Genomic DNA, 20348 nt, shown 5'->3' on the forward strand with positions numbered 1-20348 from the left:
ACTCTGGTGTCCCGCTTTCTTCTCAAAAGTTACCTTATTGGAGGGACCTTTCTGATCATCCTATGACTGACATCCCTTACCCACATCATGGATGCTTGTGATCATAGTTACCCTAGTTTATATTCCTGTGTATGTTCAGTTACTCATTGCCTATACCTATCCCTCACTAAAAATACAGGCTTCATGAAGCCACACAGCAGGAACCCAAGAAATAATTTTTGAATGAACGAAATGTCCACAAATGAAACATTTATTAGTCTATAGCATCCCTGTGGATTATATCTAGGATTTTTTAACATTCCAAGGCATTATATCCTAACATATAACATACTCTAACATACTTGGCTGTAATTTCTGAAGTCTAGCTCTCTCCCCTTTTAAACATTTCCAAATATTTGATGTGCTTGGGCTTTCTGGCATCTCTAATTCTCCTTGATCTCTAAACGAATCTGAGCTGATTTTATAATCCCTTCTGCAAACTCTGTAAAAATTCAGGCTAGTTACTCAATGGAGATTTGGAGGGCTGATCATTTAGAGACTGGATGTTGTTTTATAACATTTCACTCTTACAAATGCTTTAACTTTTCCAGTTCTTTTATTGTTGCTTTTCATGCTTCATCCAGTCATTCACTCATTTTGTGGAGTGAATGATGGGGAAAGGAAAGGAGAAGTTGAGTGGTTGGTTTGCAGTCTGTCATATGGTAACATTTCCTCTAAGAGGTGGAGGTTTTCTACCTCTGCTCCTCTGCTTGCTCAGCCTCCTGCCTCATTGGCCGTTTTTGCTAACTTTTCACAGTCTCGCTCTGGGCAGTGTGCTCCTGTGACTGAGCTCACAGTTCCATAAAGCACCTAGAGGAAGGGTTTCTCTGTGTTCAGAGTCTCTGGAACCAGGAGCCTCTGGAACCAGGGTCTCTAAGGTTGAGGCCTGGCTCTGCCACTTCCCTGTGTGACCTTGGCAAATGTTTGAATCTTGTATATTTATCTCATATGAAATGGAGATGACCATCAAAATAACACCTACCTCAGAGGATTGGGAGGATTACCTGAACTGACACATACAGCATGCTTGGTGTTGTGCTTGGCACATGGTGTCTGATCAGTAAGTATTAATTATAGGACCACTGTATCATCTAGCAATCACTCTTCTGGATATATAGCCAATGGAAATGAAGCCAGTACCTTGAGGAGGTATCTGCACTCCCATGTTCATTGCAGCATTATTCCCAATAGGTGAGATATGGAAACAACCTAAGTGTCTGTCAATGGATGAATGGATAAAGATATTGTGGCATATACATATGATGGAATATCATTCAGCCTTGAAAAAGGAGATCCTGCCATTTGCAACAACATGGATGAACCTGGAGGACATTATGTGAAGTGAAAGAATCCAGTCACAGCAAGAAAAATACTGCATGATCCCACTCTTATATGGAATCTAGAAAGTTGAATTCATGAAGCAGAGTAGAATGGTGGTTATTAGGGGTATGGTGGGGGGTGATGGGGAGATGTTGGTCAAGGGGTAACCTACTCTCAGGAAGTGTGGAGGCTGAGGATGAGTCCCCATATCTCCAATGTTCCCAGATAATTGGACAAAGAAATGGGCCCCAACAAACTGGAAGAGTCCTATAATCACTGCCATTTTCCCAGAAGTTCAAAGCAGCTAGGGACCCAGAATCCTCCTATCATTATTTAACAGTTCCTACCAGAGGGCGCCAGACCACTGTGAGACCTGGAATTCCTGACCTGCTTACTGGGCAGGCTCAGCCCAGGAAATTACTTAATCTTGGGAAAATGTGGCTCCATATTTTACAGAACTGAAATTGTAGACTCCACTTACTACTTTATAGTAGGATAAGTATCCCTTAAGCTCACAGTTCCTGTAAAGACCATAATGCTACTTACTTCCATTTTATTGACAAAGTGGAGTTTCAGGAAGGTGAAATAGTTTAATATCTTTGCCAGGGTAACTAAAGTACTAAGTGAGAAGTTGGGTTTCTAATTCCGCTGATTTCATGTTTGATGTTCTTTCCTGTCAGTCTAGCTACCAATCTGTAGAGTGGGGTGTAATGGATATCCTTATTTGGGTAAAATGCCTGGTAACGTTCTTTCCAACCTGAGTCCTATTTGAATGGGTTTATTTTGGGTGGTGGCTGTTGAGTCCTTGTGAACTACCTCAGGGTAGAGGTAGAGGTCGAGGGAGGGATGAACTATCATCCCTTTCTCAGGAAAGATAGAAAAGTTGAGTCTGGTGGGTTCATATCTCCAGAAACTACTATTCTGGCAGGGAAAGGAGTGGGGGGGGATCTCTGTGGGCTCGGTTAAGATGACTGAAAGAAAATGTCTATCTACTCAGGAGGTTAGCATAGCGATTAGCAATGTATAACTATAAGTATAAATGAAATTCCTCAGAATTTCTTCTAGTGGATCCGGGCTGAGGCCTTCTTTGATTCCCTCCCATAGATTTCCTACGTCTTCTTTGCTTCCATACCACCATTTTGTCCATACCAGTATCATAGCACTTACCATATTGATCAAAATCTGTATTGGTTTGCAAGTGTTTATCCCCAATTACACTGACTTATTCAAAAGCAGGGATTATATATTACTCATTCTTTGCTCCTCGTGGTGTATGACATACAACTAGATTTTTGTTCATTTATTTGGTCATTCGCTTTAAATCCAAGGTAGTGATATGATCACTTGTGCTTTCTTATGAATGTGTATGTAGGCCCTGCTTGAATGTAGATGAATTCACTCCTGGAATTCAAATGTGTTTTCTGCACTGAAGATTAAAGCCTGTAAGTCTCTCATAACCTACTGTGTAGTCATTCAGGAAAGTACTCATCCTAAGGGAAGAAAGAACTAGTGAAATTTGACCCAGTAACAACCGGAGCCACCAGAGTGTAGGCAGGGTTCTGAGGGATATGGTGTTTGTCATTAGATCTTGTCCTCGATCTGGTCCTATGGGCTTTTGTCTGAACTCAAAGGGTATATTAAGCAGCTTCTTTTGGCTGCAAAGAGTAAAGATTCATTTGGGAGATCTCCAGTAAATGCAAGTTTACTATAAGTTACACCAGACCCGGGAGGTCAGCATCAGCAGAGAATTGTGGGAGATGCAAACTTTTGGGCCTTACTTAGAACCTTTGAACCAAAATCTCTGAAGGTGGACCCCAGCGATCTGTGTTTTGACAAGCCATTCAAGTGATTCCAATGCACACTGACATTTGAGAATCCCTGGGATAAAAGGGCATTAGGGATTTCCCAGGGTCCCAGCAGGAGCCACACCTGAGTCTGGAGCATGGCTCGGGCCCTGGCACCTTACTCAGTATCCATGTCATCTTAGCATGGAGAGTTTACCATTCACTTGACGGCTCCACCATAGTAAGATTCAGACTGTTGCTAGAAATTAAAGACTGTTGTTAATGCTTTTAGATGGCCCATAGCCAAGAGCTCTGGGAATTCCCAAACCCAGCTTTGCCAGTCACTCCTATTACATGAGAACAGCAGTGGAATGGGGGTGTGGGGGGGTGTATTGCTTTATTAAAAGCTGGACCAGCACCTGAAGAGTCCCAAGGCAGAGCTTGTGTAGTGCAAGTTGGATTGGAGCACACAGTTGACTTAGGCAGAGTCCACACATCCAGCTTGCCACTCCGGTCATGGTGGATATTGCTAATTACCTACACTCTTCATTACCAATAGAAGCCCTGTGTTATTGGGGATGTCAATATTCCCATCTAAAAATAAACTGCATCTCTCATCTTTCATATAGATAGGAGCGGCATTTGGAACACAAGAAGAAGTTACGGGGTAGACTATTTTAGAAAACCCTTGCTGCCTTTTCTTCTTTCTGTGCCTCCCGCACTTGAATGTTACAGTTAGAGCTCTGCCTCTGAGGGAAAAGTCAAGAGAATTGCAAAGCTCCCACCCTGAATTTTTTGAGTACTTGAAGGCATGCCAGCAACTACTCTGTTCCAGGCTTCTCCTTCTGTGAGAAAGGTCATCTCTTTATGGTTTTAAGTCGCAAGGCTTGGGCCACCATTACTGAAAGGTGAATGCCATTACTAGCTGATAACCCGCCTGCAAGAAGGGCCCTGGGAATCTATTTGCCCGCCTAAGCATGGAAGTGGAACGGAGGCAAGGACAGCCTGGACTCTGTCTAGGTATGCTTGTCACGGAGAGGCAGGAAACAGGAAGTGCAAGAGAGGAAATAAAAGGAAGGATGTCTCTGCTTCCTGCATTTCAAGTCTATTTTGTCCACTCATGGTTGTCAAAAGGATGTGGGCAGAGTGGTACTGGCATGGGGAGAGGAGGTTCAAGATTGTCTCGCTACAGCTCTTATTTCTGATTCTCTCTCTTGACATTTTGCTCTTACTACTAATTGATCCTGCTGCAAATTCTCTCTGTGTCTCACACTCAGAGAATCTAATTTGCCTTGTGATCACACAGTGAGCTACTCCATAAGAAGCTGGTTGAAATAAGGACTTGTTGTCTTTGGGTTAGGTGCTCCTCCCAGGTCCAGACATGGTACCAGCGTGGAATCTGGTGATTCAAGGACATGCATAAGATCACTTCCCTCATCAGGGAGCTGTGGAAAGGGATTCCTTTAGAGGGATCTCTGGGCCCCTTCTTAGGCCTCATTTTGTCCACTAAAATGAATTAAGGAAGAGGAGGTTTTCAGTAAAAGCTGATAGAGCTGTAAGACATTAGATGAGGACCAGTCCTGCTCTGTTTCTCAGTGACACAATAAAGTAGGAGAACATTGGGCAGCCTTGGCACCTTGAGGTTTCTCTATCTGGCAGAGACAGGGAGATCCTGTGGATATGCTGATTCCCAGAGAGCAGAACAGAGAAGGAAGCACATAGGGAGAGAGGCTGAGCCAGAGAGAGGGCAGCAGTGAAAGAGAGAGTCTGTTCATGGCTCTAAGACATTGTCAGTGCCTTTAAGATGTTTTCTGTGGCATTCTTTTCACATATTTTCCCCTTGGGTGGGGGCTAAGGGGAAAGCATACTCACTAGCATCTTATCACAGGGGAAAATTTCTGTAAAATTTAGTATTTCATGTTGAAAAGTATGTAAATTTGCATGCTATTACGTTATACTGTCACATTTTTCATCATTCAAAATATTGATCCAAATTACTTATTCTTCTCTAATGATCTTGGACTAAAATGGAATTTCTAAGAAAATGTGTGATGTACCTCTCAGCAGGTCACCACATAACCCTAGGTTACAACGTATTTCCTGATCTAAAAAGTACACTTCTATGCGGATGCCAAACAATTCGGAGAGACTCTGTGGGGATTTGAAGATCCCATGATTATTACAAGGGGTTGTAAGAACCAGCAAAACAAAGTAGGAGGATATGTTCGACGGGAGTGGTTAGAGATTTTTGGTGAAGATATTTACTCTGAACAAAGGGAGAAAACCGAGAGCCTGTGGTAGCAGGGCTAGCAGAGACTGGTTGCCAGGCATGGAAATGCACAGAAACTGTCTGGAAGAAAGAATGATGATGGTGGTGGTGGTGGTGGTGGTGGTGGTGGTTAGTCGCAGAAGAGGTGGTGGTAGTAATAGTAGGGATAGTATTTTGGTGAAGGTGCATGTGTATCAAATGAAATTCAGTTGCACCTTGACCTTCACAGAAATAGGAAAAATACTGGCAGCGAGTCTCTGCTTTGGATTGAGTGGTCTCTCATTTCTGCTACATTCTATATGCCTATTCCGTCCTCTTTTGGGTAAACAAGTATTTTCAGCAATGCTTTAATTTCTCTCTCAATAACATGACGTGACTCCACAGACTTAGCACCCAGTGCAATATGATTCAGACTCTGTGTTCCAAATCCTAATCTCTGGGAGAGAGAATCTGACTGGACTGGGTTGGTTCAGTCACGTGGGACCAGTGGGTCAGGGTTATGCTGGGCTCCCTTACAGAAGTGGAAAGGTGTTCTCCAGGCATGGGGCGGGGGAACCATGGGAATCTCTATTCAAGATATGGGCTGAAAGAGAAGTGGCCAGCTGTAAGGTGAGAGTGGTAGAGTTTGATAACTGATGGGATCTGAGAATGTCCACTTTGGGAGACGGGGTAGAGAGGAACTTGGAATAGGCTGAATGAATGAAGGAATATTTCATCTGAAAAAGAAATTCTGTATTTACTTAATTATTTACCGACTCAGACTCCGTGACCATCAGACTACTCTATTGAAATGAAATGACTCAATTTCTGTGTATTGATTTTATATCCTGCCACTTTACTGAATTCCTCTTTGAGTTCTAGCAGTTTTGGGCTGGAGTCTTTTGGGTTTTCCACATGCAGTATCATATCATCTGCAAAGAGTGAGAGTTTGACTTCTTTGCTGATTTGGATGCCTTTGATTTCTTTTTGTTGTCTGATTGCTGTGGCTAGGACTTCTAATACTATGTTGAATAGCAGGGGTGATAGTGGACATCCCTGCCACGTTCCTGACCTTAGGGGGAAAGCTCTCAGTTTTTCCCCATTGAGAATGATATTCGCTGTGGGTTTTTCATAGATGGCTTTTATGATATTGAGGTATGTACCCTCTATCCCTATACTCTGAAGAGTTTTGATCAAGAGAGGATGCTGTACTTTGTCCAGTGCTTTTTCTGCATCTATTGAGAGGATCATATCGTTCTTGTTCTTTCTTTTACTAATGTACTGTATCATATTGATTGATTTGCGGATGTTGAACCAACCTTGCAGCCCAGGGAGAAATCCCACTTGGTTGTGGTGAATAATCCTTTTAATGTACTCTTGGATTCTATTGGCTAGTATTTTGGTGAGAATTTTTGCAGCTATGTTAATCAAGGATATTGGTCTGTAATTCTCCTTTTTGATGGGGTCTTTGTCTGGTTTTGAGATCAAGGTAATGGTGGCCTCATAAAACGAGTTTGGAAGTTTTCCTTCCGTTATTTCAGTGGCGTTCCTATACACCGACAACAAGACAGAAGAAAGAGAAATTAAGGAGTTGATCCCCTTTACAGTTGCACCCAAAACCATAAGATACCTAGGAATAAATCTAACCAAAGAGGCAAAGGATCTGTACTCAGAAAACTACAAAATACTCATGAAAGTAATTGAGGAAGACACAAAGAAATGGAAAACGTTCCATGCTCATGGATTGGAAGAACAAATATTGTGAAGATGTCAATGCTACCTAGAGCAATCTACACATTCAAAGCAATCCCTATCAAAATACCATCCACTTTTTTCAAAGAAATGGAACAAATAATGCTAAAATTTGTGTGGAACAAGAAAAGACCCTGAATAGCCAGAGGAATGTTGAAAAAGAAAAGCAAAGCTGGTGGCATCACAATTCCGGACTTCCAGCTCTATTACAAAGCTGTCATCATCAAGACCGTATGGTACTGGCACAAAAACAGACACATAGATCAATGGAACAGAATCGAGAGCCCAGAAATGGATCTTCAACTCTATGGTCAACTAATCTTCGACAAAGCAGGAAAGAATGTCCAATGGAAAAAAGACAGTCTCTTCAACAAATGGTGTTGGGACAATTGGACAGCCACATGCAGAAGAATGAAACTGGACCATTTCCTTACACCACACACAAAAATAGACTCCAAATGGTTGAAAGACCTAAATGTGAGACAGGAGTCCATCAAAATCCTAAAGGAGAACACAGGCAGCAACCTCTTCGACCTCAGCCGCAGCAACTTCTTCCTAGAAACATCGCCAAAGGCAAGGGAAGCCAGGGCAAAAATGAACTATTGGGATTTCATCAAGATAAAAAGCTTTTGCACAGCAAAAGAAACAGTCCACAAAACCAAAAGACAACCGACAGAATGGAAGAAAATATTTGCAAATGACATATCAGATAAAGGGCTGGTATCCAAAATCTATAAAGAACTTATCAAACTCAACACCCAAAGAACAAATGATCCAATCAAGAAATGGGCAGAAGACACGAACAGACATTTTTCCAAAGAAGACATCCAAATGGCCAACAGACACATGAAAAAGTGCTCAACATCGCTCGGCATCAGGGAAATCCAAATCAAAACTTCAATGAGATACCACCTCACACCAGTCAGAATGGCTAAAATTAACAAGTCAGGAAACGACAGATGTTGGCGGGCATGCGGAGAAAGGGGAACCCTCCTACACTGTTGTTGGGAATGCAAGCTGGTGCAACCACTCTGGAAAACAGTATGGAGGTTGCTCAAACAGTTGAAAATAGAGCTACCATATGATCCAGCAATTGCACTACTGGGTATTTACCCCAAAGATACAAATGTAGGGATCCGAAGGGGTATGTGCACCCCGATGTTTATAGCAGCAATGTCCACAATAGCCAAACTATGGAAAGAGCCAAGGTATCCATCAACAGATAAATGGATAAAGAAGATGTGGTATATATATATATATATATATATATATATATATATATATATATATACACAATGGAATATTATGCAGCCATCAAAAGGAATGAAATCCTGCCATTTGCAACGACGTGGATAGAACTGGAGGGTATTATGCTGAGCGAAATAAGTCAATCAGAGAAAGACACGTATCATATGACCTCACTGATATGAAGAATTTTTTTTTAATTTTTTATTGTTATGTTAATCACCATACATTACATCATTAGTTTTTGATGTAGTGTTCCATGATTCATTGTTTGTGTATAACACCCAGTGCTCCACGCAGAATGTGCCCTCTTTAATACCCATCACCAGGCTAACCCATCCCCCCACCCCCTCCCCTCTAGAACCCTCAGTTTGTTTTTCAGAGTCCATCGTCTCTCATGGTTTGTCTCCCCCTCCGAATTACTCCCCTTCATTCTTCCCCTCCTGCTATCTTCTTCTTTTTTTTTTCTTAACATATATTGCATTATTTGTTTCAGAGGTACAGGTCTGTGATTCAAGAGTCTTGCACAATTCACAGCGCTCACCATAGCACATACCCTCCTCAATGTCTGTCACCCAGCCACCCCATCCCTCCCACCCCCCACCTCTCCGGCAACCCTCAGTTTGTTTCTTGAGATTAAGAAGGGTTGCTATGGTGAGCGCTGTGAATTGTGCAAGACTGTTGAATCACAGACCTGTACCTCTGAAACAAATAATACATTATATGTTAAAAAAAAAAAAGAAGAAGATAGCAGGAAGGGAACCATGAGAGACTACGGACTCTGAGAAACAAACTGAGGGTTCTAGAGGGGAGGGGGTGGGGGGACGTGTTAGCCTGGTGATGAGTATTAAAGAGGGCACGTACTGAATGGAGCACGGGGATGTTATACGCAAACAATGAATCATGGAACACTACATCAAAAGCTAATGATGTAATGTATGGGGATTAACATAACATAATAAAATAAATAAATAAATATTTTAAAAAAAGAAATTGAAAGAATCAAGTGACTTTAGCAGTCATCTTTCTTAGTTTCTGTTTCCTCAGTTTTACCTGGGGATAAAATACCTGCCCTATGATAAGTGATTAAAGAAATTGTACAGGTTAAAGTGCTCTGAGAGCTACAAGGTGTGTGTGATGTAATTGATGCTTTATGACTGCCACGTCAATACTAGGTCATGTATTATCCCCAAGAACTCTCTCCCTGGACCCACACCTGTGTGTTTGCACGAGTTGCTGTCTGTGGGGCTAAGAGGTAGGAAGGGACGCAGGGCAGTGTCAAATTGCTGAATAATAGGTATTTCCCCAGGGAAGGAAATGCTGTAATGCTCAGTATGGGTAGATCGTATTTTCCCCCCCCCCACCCCCCCCCACCTTTCCTCTGAAAGCTTCTGGGCAGAGAAATTACTCCTACCCCAAACAACTCCTCTTTCCCCTTTCCAGGTAGCCTCTGTTGTGAAGAGCTTACACTTGGAACAAAAGAAGGAAAACAACTCAGCTGCAATAAGAAGAAAGAGGTACAACTTAAAGTTTGTGGGTTGTGGCGAGTGTGAGAGGTGATTTGTGACAGGAAGGTTGTAGATGGCATGTAGCTTATGAGTGTGAGTGTCTTAGTGTGCGTGTGTGCATGTGTGTGTGCAGGGGAGGGGGTCATCCTGCAGAACAAGGTTCTGGGCTAGAGCTGGCTTTCCCCCACTGGCCTGGGGAATCAGTTCGGTGTGGCAGGCAAACTCTGCTCTCTGCTGTCTGTCAGTGGTCCACGGAGGAGAGAGTTCACTATCTCCAGCCCCACCCTCTAGTGAGGCTCTTCCAGGCGCTTGATGAATAAGAGCAAGAGTTCTAAACAGAATTTAAGCCAGTGCCACTGCTTGCTGGGTTTTATTTGACTTTATTTTCAGAAAAGACCAGTTAGGGAGAGCCTGGAAAACTGACCCTGGATGTCAGGCACTTACTGTCTCAGCTTGGGCTCCAAATAATATTATGTTGTGCATATTATCATCTCTAATTTACAGAGAAGGCAACTAAGCTTCAGACAATTTAAATGACTGCCCAAGTCTGTAGCAAGTAAGTAGAGACTCTGATATTCAAGCCCAGGCTAGTTTGATTCCAAACACCATGCTCTTTCTATGACACCAACTGGGGGATCATAAACTACCACCTGAAGGTTTTGCATGGCAACACATTTCCAAGAGATGACTCATCTTGGTTCCAACATTGTATTCAACTGTTTCAGATTAATAGGCTATAGGGATACCGCCAGGGTTATCTTATCCACCTGTAGTCTACCGCCAGTAGAATACAAGCAGATGTGTATCTTGTTTTCTATAGAATTTTATTCCAGGAAGGGAAAATCCAATAATGTGTTCAGTGCCAAGAGGATGGAGACACACACTGGTGCTCAGCCATCCCCTCTCAGCTCAGCAGTCAGAAAGGGCTCCTCACCTGGGTCTGGCTCTGCTGGAGCATTTGAGGGAACTCAGCCAGCAGGGACTTGATGTCCTCGGAGCACTTTTATGCACATCTATAAAGTAGAACCATATCTTCTTGAAAGTACTGTTACTTTAGTAGTTCAGAAAAGGAGAAGCATCAACATGAATTGAGTGTTTAGAGAAATTTCATGGCAAAGTGAGTTTAAACTTGGTTTTGCAGTAAGAGAGGGGTTTACATAGGAAGACAGAGGACATAGACATATCAGGGGGAGGCTGCGCCGAAAATGCAGAAATGGCAGTGAGCCAAGCTTTTTGGTGACTAATGAAAAAATATTGGAATGGTAGAATCAAGAATGATAAAGCAGCCTTCACGAGAAAGAAGAATTTGAGATTTTTCCTGAAAAACTGACTATTTTCAGGTTTCGAACAGAAGCCAGAATCAAGCGTTGTTTAGGGAAGGTCAGCAGATGTTCTCATCAGTACTGGCGAGGTGATGCACCACTCTCTTGATCTTTAGGGGATGCCTATGGAGATCTCAGGGTGGTAGAGTTCCCCACTTTTGTGTCACTCCAACGGACAGGCAGCTTGTACAGCTTCCAGAGTTCCCTACTGATTGGCACTTGTTCTGTGTGGAGGTGTGGGGAGACTAAATATTCTGATTAAAGAATTAAAGAGACAGATACTCCAGCATTCTGAGTCCTGGGCAGAGAGCTCAGAAATATTTCACACTTATGACCACTCTGGGCAGTTTCTTATCTGTGATGGTTCCCTGTTGGTAACAGGCTAGAGTCTCCACGATGGGCCTCCAGTGTGCTTTGCCAAAAGTGTCCCTGACTTTCCCATAACCATCTCCCTTGTCTCTATCTTTTCACTACAGTTTCTAAAACAGATCCCATTCTCTCTAACCTCTGAGCCTTGCGTATGCTGATCCCTTGGCTCACAATCTCTTTCCCTCTTCTCTGCCCACTCCAATCTATCCATGCCTTTGGTTTCTTTCTTGTCCCTCCCAGTTGTGGTCTTTGCATTAGTCAGTGCTGTCTTGTCTTCGGCATGGCAGTCACTGCACTTCTACCTTCTCTTGGCCATGAGGTTATAGATGCACCGCTCACATTCATGTTCAAGTGCAGGTTTGACCACACTACCTGAGTTTGCATTCTGGTTTCACCTCTTCCTAGTTACAGAAGCTCGCTCGAGCAAGTTGCTTTTTGTGTCCAGGGTTTCTAGTCTGCGAAACGGGGGTGACGGTTGCTACCTCACAGTGTGGTGATGAGGAGGAAATGTAATCATGCCTGTGAGTCATTTAGCCTAATGAACAGGCCCTAGGAAGCATGCCGTAGATGTTGCTGTTATTGCTTTTCTGACAATGCTTGCTTATAGTACACATACACCTATGTACTGAATTGACTTGTGTTAAAGAAGTGCTCAGAGTTGTGTTTTCAGGGGTTGGAAGCAAGGACAGGGCGTCATGAAAGTCTAAGTAAGGGTGATATCTAGGGAGCAGAGAGGAGGATGTATTGTCATCACACTGCTGGTGCTGATATGTGCACTGCCTCCATGGCTCCCAAGTAGACACAGAAGACAGAAAGCAAGTGAACTTGCAAGGGACAAGATATATGTATTTTTTCTTTGCTAAAATCCAGCTGAAATGTGGCCTGTCTTTTAAGTATAAAGTGAGATCACAAACCTCAGGAGTGTTAGAAGTACCTAAGAGTTTGGTTCCAAGAGAAGCCACAGTTACTTTTGTATCATATTTTGAAGATAATCTCAAGATACTATTTCCACTTATTACTCTTTCGAGATTGTAGTAGCTGTTAGACTTGTTGCTAGATTTGTTGGCTATTACATCACTAAAGCAACACATGCATTACTATGTTGTAATTAAAAATATTCTGGTAACTAATTCGTTGGAATTAGTTTCCTCAGTATCCTTTTTAAATCTTTAAAAAATTTTTTATTTAAATTCAATTAATTAACATAATGTATTATTAGTTTCAGAGTCTTTTGTATCCTTAAGTATTTTGTCTCATGCATTTAAAAATGTAATTTTTTTTTAGATTTTATTTATTTATTTGACAGAGAGAGAGAGAGACAGACACAGACACACAAGCAGGGGGTGCAGCAGAGGGAGAGGGAAAAGCAGGCTCCTCACTGAGCAGGGAGCCTGAAGCGGGGCTGGATCCCAGGACCCTGAGATCGTGACCTGTGCCGAAGGCAGACACTTAACGACTGAGCCACCCAGGCGCCCCTAAAAATGTAATTCTAAGAGAGGTCCATAGGAGGCACCAGACTGCCAAAGGGTCTCCACCACACAAAAATGCTTGGGGACTGCTCTCCTAGAGACAAGGAAAGAAGAAAACTATTCTGAAAATATTTTCAAAATTATTTCCTTCAAACACCAACCAGCAGATTGTGCTAGTAAATGTCAACGGGACCCTGGGATGGTTTATTTTTTGCTCTTTATCATCTACATCTCAAGTCAGTCTGTGTTCCTTTGCCAGGCACCTGAGTGTGATCACTGCTGAAAGTACATTCAGCCGCTGGAGGGGTTAGAGTGGGTCAGGATGGTCACTTCTTCTCTAGGTTCTTAGGGATGTTCTCGGAAGAAGACCATGATTACTAATTAACTAGCAGATCTGATCTGGAGAATGAAATCTGGGCAGTCATTTGCATTTGAAACCCATTAACGATAGCATGGTAATGGCTTGCCAGGGCTGTGGCTGCACTCAGTGGACTGTGCTCCTTGCTTTGCTTCCTAGTCCATCCTTCAGTGAGAGCGGGGACAGCGGCAGGAGGTGGTGAGGTATGTTTGTGAACCGGGTCTTCATTTATGGCTGTAGATGGGTGTGTGCAAGTGTGTGTGGACTGGCGCTGATCTCCATTAGTAGAATGTCCTTGCAATTGGTTAAACACAAAACTAAACAACAGCACACATAATTACACAAATATGCACATAAAACAAGATTCAATTCATTTATTTTTTGGTGTGTGTGTGCTCACGCCTCTATACCAAGGCTGGGTCTATAAGCCCTGCTGTAGCTAAACCTTTGTGTGTGTGTGATGGGGAGGATAATGAAAGAGTTAATATTCAGGGTAACAATTCTTTCTGATTCAGAGGTGAGGTGGGAGAAGGGAGGCAGGGGGTTAGCATAGAACCTGTGGGCACATTCCTTCTGAAATTATGTGGGGTTGTGATTGTGGGGTAGTAATTAGAGAATCCATTGTGGTCAGGAAATTGAGAAATCTATTACTAGCCCTATGAGTTGGGTGATCAAATAAAGAATTATTCTAGGGAAGAGTCTCAGGTGTGTGCATGCACTGGGTGCCGGGGGCTGTGGGGCGTGGGAGAGAGTTGAGGCGGAGTCTGAGGAGGAGGGTGTGCAGGGAAAGGTGCAGGACCTGGACTGGCCCTCATGTGTGAAATAGAACTGAAGTGCCCAGGGGAAGGGGGAAGGCGGTGGCTTGTTGGTGGCCCCTCTCTGGTAAAACTTAAAGTTGGGTCCTCGCTAGTTGCTAAAGTCTATTTAGATACAAGTGGGCATTTTCTGGCACTGAGGTGGGAAGGAAGAGTTTCTGTTGGGGAAAGAGAAGGAGACCAAGATCAATGCCATGGTCTCACTCAAATAGGCTACCAAGGGTCTGAACGGTAGCTTTCATGTGGTAAAGGGACCTCCTACTCTCCAAACTGGCTATTGCTCGGATGTCATGTTGCAGAACAGTGAGTACCCATGTGCTGGGCAGGGAGGGAGTGAGAGGGAAGGGGGTCTTTGGGGTTTTTGTTTGTTTGTTTGTTTTGTTTTTGTTTTTTAGTTTTGTTAAAAAAATTCGGACAATTCAGGAAACAGGGGTTTAGGAGTGGTAGTGATGCAAAGGGGGAAGCCATGGGGGTGGGAGTGGGGGTGGGTCTTTGGTTTGTTGTGCTGGGTAGGGCCAAAGTGTATCAGAGACCAAATGAAGTGGAAGGACACTCTATCCTGTACTCCAGTTTTATGATAGCTCATCACTGTTTCACTCACATTTACACATGATGTCAGGGATTTTTTTCTTGTTAACCATTACCTTGCAAATGAGTTTTGATGAGCTAATAAAGTTACTTTACAAACTGCTCCATAAGCATGGAATACTCATGAGTAGATGGACTTAGAAGAAGAAATTTTCCATTTAAAGTTACTTCAGGAGTTAGCTGCAGAAGGTGATGAGGAAGCCTTTGCTCACCCTGGTGTTGGGGTCACAGTCGTCCATAGCTGTCTTCTAGAGATTGATCCCTTTGTGGTTCAGGGGTGGAAACTGAGGCCTGGAGGGGTTAGACAGTAGGTGGGAGACAGTGAACCAACCCAGTAAGTTTTGCGCAGGATTTCTGAGGAGTAACATGACTTGCTGGACTCCTTCTTGTGAGTTATTCCCAGTATCTGTAAAACTAACCCTCTCTTTTCCACTAGATCTCTTGCCTTATGTTATCAAAGGATTTTTAGAAGAAAGGCTTAGATCATCAAATGCAAGTCAGACAGTGATCATATGATCCTATGCAAATACAGACATTATATTTAGAAAATATGATTGATTATCCAGTTTTTCTAAATTAATTCAGACAGCTATTTCAATAGTTTGGGCTGCTATCTGATTTATCTATCTACTTTGCCTAAACAGTTCTAATAGTACCAGGAAAATGCCCTTTGGCAACGATTCATATAACCGTTTTATTTATTTTTTTTAAAGATTTTTTTATTTATTTGACAGAGAGAGACACAGTGAGAGAGGGAACACAAGCAGGGGGATTAGGAGAGGGAGAAGCAGGCTCCCCGCGGTGCAGGGAGCCAGATGCGGGGCTCGATCCTAGGACTCTGGGATCATGACCTGAGCCGAAGGCAGACACTTAACGACTGAGCCACCCAGGCGCCCCACCATTTTAATTCAAGAGGAAAAAATTACTGTTGGAGTCAGCACAGTTTATGTACGGAAATAATTTGAGCCTTCCAAGCGAGCTTTGCCCTGACCAGTCTAATTGAAGGTGCATCCCTCACCCCCACGTTCCTCATCCCCCACCCCGTTTATTTATTTTTTCCATAGTACTTACCACAATCTACCCATCATAAATGTACTTATTTTGTTTATTGTGTCTTTTTTCTAACTATAAGAACATAAGTCCCGTGAGGGCAAGAATTTTTATGTTTTGTTTGTTGTAGGACCAGCTTCTGGAAGAGTGCTTGGCACATTGTGGGAGCTTAATATATAACTGATGAGTAATAAACTGGTTGCAGTTTATACAATTTATTTATTACTCTGCCCAAAGACAGAACATTGATATCTGGATGATGAATAAACATGGAAAGTATGCATCAGCAGCTCATTCTCTTTGGTCTCACAGAGAATTTAACACAGTGCCATGGGCCATAAACTAAAAGCTAATTGACTTCTATGGATGCCTACAAAAGCACTTTTGAGTCCCCCAGGTGCTGTGGGGACTGAACTGTTGCTGAATATTTGTTTCCTTTTCTTTCCAAAAGACTTCCAATCCCATGGTTGTCTCTGGAAGGACGCAGACATCTCCCATACGTCCTACCTTGTCTTAATTTAGCAGCCTTAATTATTCATAAATAGAGAAGTTTCCTGCATTTGCATCACATTGTGGCTTTGGACTCACACTGCCTGGCTGGAAGCTTGGCTCTGAGCTCTGGACCGTGGGTACCCCAGCTTCTATCATGCCCAGTTAACTATTTGTAGAATGGGGATAACAACAGTCCCTCCTCATAGGGTGGTTGTGAGGACTAATGGAAATAATGCATCTAAATGCTTAGCCATGGACCACGCACATTCTGAGCACTTGGTTAATGACCCAGATACTATCCGATAAAACCACAATCTCACAAAAAGCCTAAGCTGGTGTACAATATGGGACATTATAACATAGAATACAGAGTAATGGTTGAAAGTTTTGGCTGTGGAGTCCAAGGGCCAGGTGTTGAAATTGTGGCTTTGCTTCTTATCAGCGGTGTGACACCAGGCAAGTTTTTTGACCTTGCTGAAATTTTAATTTCCTCATCTGAAAGTGGGCTTGTAGCAGTAAATAATGTGGGGTTGTCGTGAGGATCACGACAGTGTTTTTATTTGAGGGGTGCCTGGGTGGCTCAGTTGGTTGAGCATCCGACTCTTGATTTCAGCTCAGGTTATGATCTCGGGGGTGTGAGATTGAGCCCTGTGGTTGGGCTCTGCCCTCAGTGGGGAGGCTGCTTCTCTCCCTCTGCCCCTCCCCCCACTTGCTCGCACAAGGGAGCTCTCACTCTCTCAAGTAATAAATAAAAAAAATAATAAAGTATTCTTATTTGATTTTTACAATAAGAAGGTGATGATAGGTAATACAATAGGTATTGTTAGTTTCATTTTTATAGATAAGAAAACCAAGACTTATGCGTATTAGGAAAATTCTTTTGGCCACCACAGCAAGAAATGGTAGGGCAGGGAGTCAAGTGCAAGTCTTTTTGTGCCCTATTTAGCAAGCTCTCTGTTCTGAGAAGGAGAGCTTGGGGATAAGATGCAGCAGGAAATTACTAATGAAATGTTTAGCACTAATGAAATCGACCAGGGAGTCAAATACTATTGATCAATAATTATTGATTATACAGATTCTACTAGTAGATACTTAGGAAGGAAATAAAAAGGAAGAAGCAGGCATAAATTTTATACCTCGGGAGCTCACAATTTGAGAGAGAACAGGGGTATTGCAAACCTATGGAAGTAGATATGCCTTTTGAGAAAAAGCCTTAGGAAAAAATTTATCCACTTGACCACAGATGAGTTGAGAGTAAAAAGGGTGTGTTGACATACTGGAGGTGCTGGGAGGAGTGCTTTGATGGGCTTGATAATTTCACAAGAGACCGCCCATCCACTACTACTCCTTCCAAATATGTTATTTGGTTTTAGTTATTACTGTCTCCTACTTAGTGTTTGTCCTATTTTTCACTGTCCTCAATTTACACTTGCCACTTCCACTCCCACCCTACAGGATAGTGTCATGTAATAGTATTAAATCCACTGATGAACTCAAAATTTTCAAAACGATTTTCAAATAGGAGTGGAGGGAACTGAATATCAAAGTCATCTGGGGAACTTTTAAAACCTACCCAGAAAGGTTCAAGATGGGAGACTGATCACAGGACTTCACCTGTTTTCTTTTCTAAACTTCCATTGACAGTCTTATAAAGATGTACCAAATGAAATGAGTCTGTAACAAAATGGAAAAAGAAAAACAGACATGACCATTGTGCTGGGTATAGCAGAGCAGAGACTACTATCTCACAGTGGTCTGTAGTGGAGTTGGGGGCAGTTCTGCTCAGAGACACCACTGGACCTTGAGCTAGAAGTAGGGGAAGGCAGAACAGCACAGGGATGTGAACCAGTGTTTAGCTATGGTTGGGCTTAATAAAGGGGCTGTGAAGAGCACTGTTTTCCAGAAAGTGGATTCTGAAAAAAACCAAACCAAACCCTTGAGATATTGATTACCTCTCCTTCATACTTCAAAAATGGTTGATTAAAGAAATCTTGACTTGGATCCTTTTGTAAAATTAATAACTGTGTTCTAATTTATATTATTTTTTATATCAAATTTTTTTCTTTTTCTTTTTCTCACTTGGACTCCTGTGATTACTGGTGAGATTGCTGGGATGAAGGCATACTGTTTCCTCTTTCATCCCTCTCATACTCCTCGGGAAAGAGGACCAGGTTCCCTGAAGTGCATCTGTGACACAGAGCATATCATGGTGGTGTTTCCACTCAGTCTTTCTTCCAAATCAGCAAATACTCATTTAGAGCACTTGCCAGGGGGCATCCACTGAAGCATTGTAGAGTTCTTCCCAATATTTTCCCCATCATAGAGCACAAAGAAAATGATAGTGGCATCATTAGGCTAAATGAAGGGGGGGGGAAATTGGAGGGGGAGATGAACCATGAGAGACTATGGACTCTGAGAAACAAACTGGGGATTCTAGAGGGGGTGCGTGGGGGGATGGGTTAGCCTGGTGATGGGTATTAAAGATATTCATTCATATTGAATGAAGCACTGGGTGTTATATGCAAACAATGAATCATGGAACGCTACATCAAAAACTAATGATGTAATGTATGGTGATTAACATAACATAATAAAATAAAATTAAAAAAAATATCAGATATCCAAGCCTTAACCCCAGAGATTCGAATTCACTTAGGTTGAGACAGCAGATGACTGCTGAACATCTGATTTAAACTTCTTGGCAAAATATTTTAATCCCCAGCTAGGATTGATAACAGTTCTAACTTAGGTAAATGTGTTATTTCTGTATTTGTTTTTTTTAATTGACAATTCTCCCTGGGACTCCAAAGGCAGCCAGTTGATCAGGATGATCCGTCAGGTACCTTTAGTTGTAGAATTCACTAGATCTCATTGAAACTCTGGTTTCTAAATATTTTTCCCAGTGAAAAAAACAAAGACTCCTTAGAGATGTTTGATTTGAGACTGGAGGCAGGAAATGTGCAAAATGAGCCTAGGTTATCATGTTATAGCAGAGAGCAAGGAAACTATCAAAGACTACCAGGAACCAACTTGAAGAGACTCCTGCAAGTACAGATAAGGCAAAATGAGCATTAATAATAATAATGATATCAATAGATTAGAACAGATAAGATGTGTTTAAATCCATAACTTCACAAAGATATTGTACAGATATTCTCCCTGGACCTCTTTGGAGGATGCTAGGGCAACAACTCCTTATTTTGAAACACAGAAAATAGAGTCAAACATTTATCCCAGCTCTCCTATATGAACTGTACCTTTATGATCCAAATAATAGATGAGGGGAAATTTCTCTCTATAGTAATATTTCATCCAGCATATTAAGAACGGTAGAATTACAGTATCACTGTCACAACTAATGGAATAATGGACCTAAGAAATGCTCACCAATGGCTATTAATATGAAAAAAGGAGAATCTGCTATATTTTATGTGTCTTCTGCTGGGAGACTGTATACCAACTATACACCATTCTTGCTAAAATATCAAACCTGTATCTGTCAAAACTCTAGATCTGATAATTAAATTTACAGGAAACATAAGGGTAGAGAAACATGTAAGTATATCCGTGGATGAAATTGACAAAATCCAGATTATGGGGAAATCTACAGAACAAAACTTATTGATTAAAAAAAAGCTTAACAGGGGTGCCTGAGCCAGGGGTAAGTGGCTCAGTCAGTTAAACATCCAACTCTTGATTTTGGCTCAGGTCATCATCTCAGGGTTTTGAGACTGAGCCCCCTGTTGGGCTCCATGCTGGGCATGGTGCCTGCTTAAGATTCTCTCTCTATCCTCTCTCTGCCACTCCTCCTACTCTGGGCTCTCTCTCTCTCTAAACAACAACAAAAAAAGCTTAACAGACACAAACCAATTACAATATATAAATCTTGCTTACATTCTGATAAAAGTAGAACAAATTGTAAAATATTTATCAGACAATAAGAGAAATTTCAACATTGACTAGATATTGGATGATTAAGGAATTATTTA

General features: G+C 42.1%; 1 protein-coding gene across 3 annotated transcripts in view; it reads left to right on the top strand.

Annotated features, from left to right (window-relative positions):
- The first annotated feature begins 9775 nt into the window (after positions 1-9775).
- The window catches only part of MGAM (maltase-glucoamylase), an 86437-nt gene continuing 75864 nt past the window's right edge, over positions 9776-20348 (top strand). The window contains exon 1 of one of the 3 annotated variants that reach the window (XM_027575002.2): positions 9776-9905. Coding sequence is in view for 1 of the 3 variants with exons in the window: in XM_027575000.2 (XP_027430801.1) it covers positions 14515-14532 (18 nt within the window). In the remaining 2 variants the exon portion in view is untranslated. Of the gene's footprint in view, positions 9906-13496; positions 13618-14244; positions 14533-20348 lie in introns of those variants that run through there. The other 2 variants (XM_027575001.2, XM_027575000.2) reach the window with 2 other exon arrangements.

Source organism: Zalophus californianus, chromosome 12, assembly GCF_009762305.2.
Source record: "Zalophus californianus isolate mZalCal1 chromosome 12, mZalCal1.pri.v2, whole genome shotgun sequence".
NCBI classification, from domain to species: Eukaryota; Metazoa; Chordata; class Mammalia; order Carnivora; family Otariidae; genus Zalophus; species Zalophus californianus.